The sequence below is a fragment of the Hypomesus nipponensis genome, chromosome 5 (assembly GCF_054491055.1).
Source record: "Hypomesus nipponensis isolate SF chromosome 5, ASM5449105v1, whole genome shotgun sequence".
Taxonomy (NCBI): Eukaryota; Metazoa; Chordata; class Actinopteri; order Osmeriformes; family Osmeridae; genus Hypomesus; species Hypomesus nipponensis.
In genome coordinates this window covers 12385391-12394301 of record NC_140365.1, presented here as the reverse complement: position 1 = coordinate 12394301, position 8911 = coordinate 12385391, and the positions used below count along the sequence as shown (strand labels likewise).

Sequence of the window (8911 nt, the reverse complement as noted above, 5' to 3'; positions counted from 1 at the left end):
CTGATCACCTTAATCCGCCCCTGCCGAAAACCCAGTCTGGAAATGAACAAATCATTGGTCCGAAGACTCGACTGGCAGAAGAACGAAACATTGATCCGAAAACACGGTTGGGAGGTGAACGATTCGTTCCTTCTTTTGGGTCTTTGTATAATTTTTCAGGTGACCTGCATATGCTCAGTACTGGTAGCTAGAGGAAACATAAATTATTCGTTCATTTCCCGATTGGATCTTCGGGTACGAGTCTTTGGATCATTGTTCACGTTACCTGAATAGGCTCAGAAGAGGAAACAGAAAGGATTTGTTTACTTCATTCACTTTTGCGTGACTACGTTTAGTAAGACGTGAATGATATTCGTTCACACGTAATAATTAGGCTACAGGTTTTGTTTGTTGTTGTACTTTACTTTCAATTCACTGCAGTGTAATTGTTTGCCCCCCCCCCCCCCTCCAAATTGCTACAAGTCTGAAGATAAAATGTCACTTGTCCGTCTAAAAATAGCTTTTCTAGTTTGCATAACTGTAACTACGTCTGCATGAAATAAGTATGAAAGTGTGTGCTATTTGTGAATTTAATTAGGGAATAATTTTTTAGAAAACAGTTTTAAAATGTACACTGTTTCTGTGTTTTGATGGTGACCAAAATGAACATCTTTGTAATTTACTAGTAGGCTATCTTTACAGGGGCTGTGCGAGCGGTGATGACGAAGTAGCAACGTCATTATTCTCAGCCTTCCTCTTCAGTCGCTAGCTAACTACGCTAGCACAGGGTGTCTTCTCCAACTCCAGAAGTGTCCAAGACTTCTCGCTTTTTGTATACGTCGATAACCTCAGTTTTCACTCCTTTTGCCTTTCTAGGCATGGATGACAGCTATACCCGGTCATGGCATTACGACATTACACCCTTGACTTCACCCTTGCAATGCCAGGTAAACGATACAAACACATGACATGGAAGTAGGCTAGTACTTCTTGATGCTCGTGCTTTGCCGCAGAATAGGACACGGATAGGCCACTGACCACAGCAAATCTGAAGTTGCACATTTACAAACACATACCTCTATGTAAAAGTACCTACCCACAGTTCTTTGTAGATAACTTATGCAACATTTTGCACTTGAAAACGCAGCCTCTACAATTTCTTTACAATAACCTTAGAAGTAATGCCATTGGTGCAATCATCCATGCTGTAGGCTTGGGAGGACAAACCCCGAATTTGCAGAAACGATTTTTTTCTTTACACCAGTGCAAATTGTATTTTTTTAAGAACACATTGACTATATTAACTACAAATACACGCCCTATTAGCAGTTCTATCAATTTATATGTCTAAAGGATACCATTGTATTACAACTTGATGGCTACTAACTGTGATTGCAGCGACTTCTGGTTGTCACCTGTTCATAAATGTAATGGAACCTGGTGTTCTATCAATTTGTACTACCTTGTCGGATGTTCCTACCGTAGCGCTAAATTATAGCTGTATCTATCGATATATTTATTCATCCAGCCTACCACATGGAAAATACCTGGTAGTATAATTTTGCAGTGCAATGTAACTCATCAGATTGTCCTACCAGTATAAAACTAGAGAGGGTGCAATTTCTGGAGGAATTGTAGCGTGTGCTCGTTGCAGATGGGTCTGTTAACTGTAATTTTTATAACTGATATTTCTGTATATTTTATTAAAAAAAGCCTACTTATTATTTATGAAGATTGCATAGATTTAAAAGCATACATTTGTTGCTGCTCATTTACATTCAAAATACTAAGTGAAGTGTAGAATGAAACGGTTGTCTTATGTCCCCTGGAAAAGGGAATAGTGAAAAACTATAGCAGCCTCAGTTGAAAAGTTGGATTAAACAAAGATATTGGGCAATCCGGTGTAAAAATTGTCCTAACCTCTATGATTTAAAGGTCCCATTACATGAAAACTTCACTTTAGGTTATTTAACATTAAAATGTGTTCCCCTAGCCTGCCCTTGGTCCTCCAGTGGCTAGACATTTTGATCGGTGTAAACCAAGCCCTGGGTATTCTACTCCACCTTTGAGAAAATGAAAGCTCAATGCTCCGATTTGAAAATGTTCCTCTTATGTCGTCATAAGAGGAAAGGTTACCTCCCCTTTCTCTGCTTTGCCCGCCCAGATAATTTGTCCCGCCAATGAGAAAATGAGCTACGGCCTGCAAACGCAATATTGTTTTTTCCTTGAAAGACAACATGGCATGCAAACAACCGAAGCATGGCAGTTAGCCCCAGCTCTCTCCTCCTCATAGCATTTAAAGCTACAGACACAGAAATGACACGTCCTAAGGAAAGCTCATTGTGTATGGAGCTAGACAGCTGACAAAAGTATCTGAATTCGAATATGAAGTTTCATAAGCGCTTAGCCTGTACCGTATTGGGCTCCATCCTATTCCTCCAACGAGCAACTCTTAGTTTTTGTTCTGAGGTAAAGTTTGGTCGTTCTGAAGTCGTCTACTTTTCCCTTTGAAACCAAGCTTTTTCACCTTTGGCCTAGCTCAGACAAAATCTGAATTTCCGCGGTCTGAATTTCAATAACCTGAATTCCCACAATCAGAATTTCAGAAAGTGTTTTTCTTGATCAAAATAATTCAATTTTATCAAATTCACATACCAATAATTCAGATATGATATATTCAACTGCAAAATATTTCCGTGTTATGAAATTCGACATACAAATATTTCAGATCTTTAATATTCAGATGATTTTGTCTGCTTTCTAGCTCCATAATTGTGCGACTGCTCGTAGTGGCTGTAATTCTGAACCAAGGCTAATTTTCGGGAAAGAGAATTCAGATACAGTATTAGGGACAAAGGCCTATATAAAAGCATCCAAAAACAGGATGTCATGGGACCTTTAAATGTCCCTTAAGTTCCTATATCCGAGTGATATTTTCAAGCATTTAGCCTATTCATATTACATTCATTCATTAAGAAGCCCCTTTGAAACAAGCTAATCTAGCAACGTTGTCACCAGCAGTATTTCAGATGGAATCGCGATTCAAACAGTACCATCTGCTAACTGAATATGCGCCCAAAAGCGTGAATAAGCTTGAAATATATTAAGGGGGAAATGGCTAATTCAAAAGAAGTTTGCTGGAAGCGATCATTGTTAGTAACAATGCCAAATGCAATCATTTGGTCTCATTCTAGAGCCCTGCGTGGAGAAGCCTACCCCGGTAAATGTGCTACGAGCAAGCTAGCTGCTGTTGCTTCACTGAGGGGATTGTTTGAATGTGCCGGAGATGAAAAACTTTTCTTTTGACATCAAGTTTAGGTTGTGGCATTGAAGACAGCGATGCACCACACAAGCTTGAGTTTAAATACATCATTTAATGTGACATAACTTATTGTACATGCAAGTCTTGAATTGCTTAAATGTATGATGCTGCTAGTACACCACGGCACGATACGATACTTGCTGTACAACAGTCTTACTAGAACATCTATGCACGTCGTATCTATGCGTTGTTCCTAAAGTGTTGTGATGTTAGGGTACCAATGATTTCCCTTTGTGCACACAAGGCACTTTTTGCCACAAAAACATTGTAAGCTCCTAAACGGTGCAACGGAACATAGATTAAAAATACAAGGAACGCAATTGCTAACAACACAAACCTTTTGACACCGGCATTATCTATGTAGTCCAAAGAGAACAATGGTTGTGCTCGCCGAAGGCTTGAGCACACCCAATAAACGCGTGGGAAGATTTTATAGCACAACAAAAATTACACTAAATTGATGTGCGCTTGCAGTAAGCCCTGGAAGGACAATGGCTGTTTATCAATCCGAAAAACGCTAAAAACATACTTGCGTTTTTGAGAAGATTGTTCTTGCCAAAAGACTTGCCAGAACGGTCTTGTACGACCGCGAGCAGACCGATTTGAGATGCGTGTGTTCTTGCAATGACTTCTGGGAAATCAGATGCGTTCTCGATAAATAGGGCTGATCAAAAACATTTCCGGGTATTTTTGGCGTTCTTGGTACTTGGACAATGTAAGATGACGTCAAACGAGTTCGCAAGAATGGAGAAAAAAACTTGGATTGATAAACAGCCAATCTGTCGGGTAGGATGAAATGTCAGGACACCTGTTGTTATGGAAGCCCATAGGGGACTATATTCAAATGAACCTGTGTTTATGAAATTGCATTATCATTTTCAATATATATGTGTTATTTGAGACAATATTCAAATGAAGATGCAGTAATCCAAATTGCATTTGCTTTTTCACATGTCATATAAGAGTTCGATGATTATATTAAATGGAAATGGAATAAGTTTGACATATAATTTTCAAAGACGTACCCCTCTAAACAGTGGACTATATTCAAATGTCAATGTTAATGAGATATATATTTAATCTGTGTATATGTGTGTGTGTGTGTGTGTGTGTGTTAATTAATTAAATATAAATAAAAACAAACTAATTTTAATTGATACATAAGACTTGCACAAATAGAACATTTGGTTAGGTTTCAATTTGTATCAATAAAAATTTGTATGCACTCTTTGACTCATTGAAAATGGAAATGAAAACTGCATTTGACATCTAATTTTCAAGGAATCGAATGTGATGTTCAGTGGATAATATTCAAATGCAATGAGCTAAACAGTGCCCCTGGTCAATTGCATTTCTATTTTCACTACGTTCCTTTAGGGACAAATTTGATCATGAAAATGCAGAATTTTGTTATTCCAAGGCATCGCAGCCTCTCGGTGGACCAGCAATTACGTGAGGCTATTTATCAGCGTGAGAAATGTGAGAAATACAAGGTATTGCGTGACTGCGTATGAACTGGTTGAAATGCGTGAGTGAGACCTGCGTTTTGCCTCTGAAAACCGCAAAGGCTAGAATACATTTTATACCTTACAGCCTGTATGTGATTGTAAATTGCGATTGTATATTAACAAGCAACAATACATTTACCTAATTTGAGAAAGAAAGATTATACAAATCACATACAGTTCAACCTAGCAACAGGAGAAAACAACTGAATAATTTGATGCGGAAGGGGGAACAGGGGAACTAAACTCTCCAAACACTGGCCGCATGTAGCAGGGCATAGGGGTGACATCACTTGCAGGTCCGCTTCTTGAACACACAGAAGCCTACAGCTTTTATTGCTGCGGTCCACCTGCCTATTTCAGTGCATAAAAGTACTTTTTTCTTTTTCTTAATGTCAGCATCTTACCGTTCCTAAAAAGCCAGTACAGTGGTTAGGTACCAGTACCGGTATAATGTCAACAGTCACATAGAGAAATATATTATGTGAAGTGGAGGAGTAAAATTTTGGGGTGACATTTCTGGGGAAATTGTGAGGTGTGCTTGTGTCCGTTGCAGATGGGTCTGTTTTATTTCTCAAATTTTACAAATAATATTTCTGTATTTTAAATTATGAGTAGGCCTACTTAATAGCTTTTTTATGAAGGTTGCATAGATTTAAAATAATAAATTTGTTGCTGCTCATTTACACTTGACAATACTAAGCTTGGAGTGTAGAATTAAACAGGGTTTCTTCTTATTTCCCTTAGTGAGTTAATGGTGATATGCTTTTCTGCCAGCCTCACATAGCTGAAACTGTTTCATCAAAACGAAGAATTTGGGAAATCCTTTGTAAAAATTAGGCCATAACCTATATTGTGACTTAAAAACATTTCCTTTGCTTCTAGTGATATTTTAAACATTTAATTATATTTACTTTCATAAATTAAAACCCCCCTTTGATTAAGCTGATTATAATAACGTTGTCACGGGCAGTATCTTCGTTGGAATCACAATTCTAGTAGCACCTGTAAACTGAAAATATGCCCTCAAAAACGTATATAAGCTATTAAAAAAGCCACCAGTTGTCGTATTTTGTTGCAATTCCAAGCTCATATCCTATTGCCTTCAAGTTAGGGACTGCTATATTACACAGCTCATAATATGGTGAAAAGGCTATCATGCAAGACAAAAGTAGCCCAACTAATTTTGCCAAGACGAGTCTTGATATTTGCCAAGACGAATCTAAATATTTGCCTGTGAGTTAAGAAGTGTGATTGATTCGGTGTCATCTTACAGTTGTGTTAAAATAAATAGCAGTGTGATAATAAAAGGGAATATAGTCACAATTAATTTTTTTATAGCTTTAATTTCCATATTTCAAATGTATAGGAAACATTCCAACAATCCAAATCAAGGCATTAACAAATGTTATTCTTCTACGCAATGAAAATGTATATTAATCTCTTAAGTGTGTAATTTTCTCTTTCAACACTTAAAACGAAGGAAATGTTTCAAGATGTTACTTCACTAAGCTAATATTTAGTTGTGTAACCATTGTTTTTGATAACTGCTACGTAACTGCGCTGCATCGAGTCGACTTTTGGCACCTAAGAAAAAATAAATCCACCCAGGATGAACAAATTACAAACTTCTTTGCTTGAGAAACTGCATTTTGAATGTCACTCCATGAGTTTTCAATAGGGTTGAGGTCAGGGGATCGATTTGGCCACTCCCATTACCTCAACCCTTTTTGTCTGAAACCAAGATGCTGCTCGCTTACTCGAGTGTTTGGGATCTTTATCTTGTTGAAACACATTTCAGGGGCATTTCCTCTTCAGCATAAAATATAATCGAAAGCGAAAGATAATCTCCTCAAGTATTTTGATGTATTAAAACTGGTCCATGATCCCTGGTATACGATAAATTGGCCCAACACCGTAGTATGAAAAACATGATTTTTTGCGCCCAAAATAGATTTTTTTTATAGCAATATCCACCGTGTTACTCTGTCCTGTTTTCTCACACTACAAACGTGAGAAAGGGCAGCAATCACTATCGAATCAACAGACGTGCAATTTAGCTAGCAGGTGAAGAATACATACTAAAATCACCAGTTACTTAATTTAAATTTGCAAGAACTATAGATACAATACCAGGCTTAAATGGACTGACAACATAAGTTCTACGACTTACAGTTCTCAAGGATGCACACACGCAATCTCAACTGCGGTGTGAAGCGCGCGTCCGTGCTATTCTCCGACATACACTCTAACAATCGCTGCTGATAGAATAACATTTTGTACAGCCCTATTTTTGATACCGTGGTGGCAGAAATTCAGCTGTGGCGGGCCGCCACTACAAAATCCACAGAGGAAACACTGATGAGACCCTTAATGGATCCTAACTAGAGACGGATGCACAATGTACGATTCTTATTAGTCTTTTGCAACTGTTGCATGTCAGTCTATATGAACATGATCCCTGCTGTAAGCCATGTCACACTGTAGGATCTCTGTTTTAATTCTTCATTAATGTCAGACTTTAGCCGACAACAGTCAAGACACAAAAAACATATGCATGCAAGAAGTCTCAGTCAACATTAAAGGCAGTTGTAGGAGAAGCCACACTACAGGACTGTGCCTCAAATCTTCTGACACAGAATTTAATTTGTGTAAAAATCTGATCGCAACGGCCATTAAAGATCCTGTAAAGCAAATTCCATGATTTGCTTCTCTGTACATTATATACATGTTAAAGGAGTTCCTGAAAGCATGTGCAGAGCGCGAAAACTTTGTCGCACTGAAATGTGGAGTTGGACCTAGGGCTGCAGCTAACGATTATTTTAGTAATCGATAATCTGTCGATTCTTTTTTCGATGAATAAAAAAAGCATTAATTTCCAACCCTTTATTCAAAAACAGAACTGACGGTGCAAATTCACAGTGCAAAAAATCTTCAGAATGTGCACACCCAGGCACACAATTTTGAAAAAGTTATTAATATTAGCGTGGATTTTCTTTTTTCAGAGATGAGCAATTCATTTGAGTTTTGTTTAGGACATTTGTGAACATTGAAAGGTTGTGGAAGTAGGCCAGACTATTAGAATAATCTGGTATATATGTAAGATTTTGACACAAATTTGTAGGGCTGTCCCCACTTAGTCGACTAAGACTTTTTTAGTCGAGCTGCCATATGGCAGTGTGAGATCTGATTCCCACTTGTGTCATCATTACTGAATTAACGAAATATTCAACAGAAATTGTATATTATATTATTTAAGACAAAGAAATCAACTCAAAAAATATATAATTTAAAAGAAAAGGTGTTACTGTTTTCCCTGTTGTTAATCTGCGCTTTGTTTTGTTTTGGTATTTTGAACAAGGCACGATCACAATTGGCTGCAGAACTACAAAAAATCGGTGGTATGGGAGCATTTCATTACAAAGTACATTTACAAAGTACCGGATGACTCGAAAAACGTATGCAAACTCTGCCAACAACGGTTTATTTTTCATAGTTAGACGTCAAATATGATGTAAGCTACCACCTGCAAAATGTAAGTTGGTCTAGCCCTACTTCGCTCATGCTTAACGCGCTGGGTTGAAAAATGAATATGCCTATTACAAGAATCACATCCAAATCAAATGACATTATCTTCTCAGGCTTCTCAAGACAACAAAATCTTTCTCTGTTGCAACGTTCCCCACTCAGCTTTGCAAACTTTCCCCAAGTTTGCATGCTACAAGTTTACAGGCGGTGATAAGCGTGCTCTGATGATTTGCATGTTAAACAAACAATATTTTAATTTGTAGAACATTGTAAGAGGTACAATAATACCATCGGCATTCAGTTACAACAGGACTGGTGATACGAGTCTTTAGTAGGCTATTAGCGGTTGAATCTGCAATTTAGTCAGATCCCGAAAATGTTTGTACGTTTATTTATTTTTAAGCGTTTCAAAGTTTGATTAGTCGATTTTCAGTTGTTTTAGACGAGTCTTGGTCGAACAAAGACAATCTTAGTTGGGGACAGCCCTACAAATTTGAAAAAAAGTTCAGATTTGCAAGGATTAAGCTATTTTCAAGATTATTGATTTTTTAAAATCATTTTATATTGATTTTTTAAA

The 8911-nt window shown here is 37.5% G+C and overlaps 1 protein-coding gene across 1 annotated transcript in view; it reads left to right on the top strand.

The window, feature by feature from the left end:
• sms (spermine synthase) overlaps positions 1-8911 on the top strand; it is a 107646-nt gene continuing 98735 nt past the window's right edge. The window contains exons 1-2 of the mRNA XM_084698115.1: positions 1-114; positions 856-926. Of these exons, the coding sequence (XP_084554241.1) occupies positions 881-926 (46 nt within the window). The 5' untranslated portion in view covers positions 1-114; positions 856-880. The remainder of the gene's footprint in view (positions 115-855; positions 927-8911) is intronic.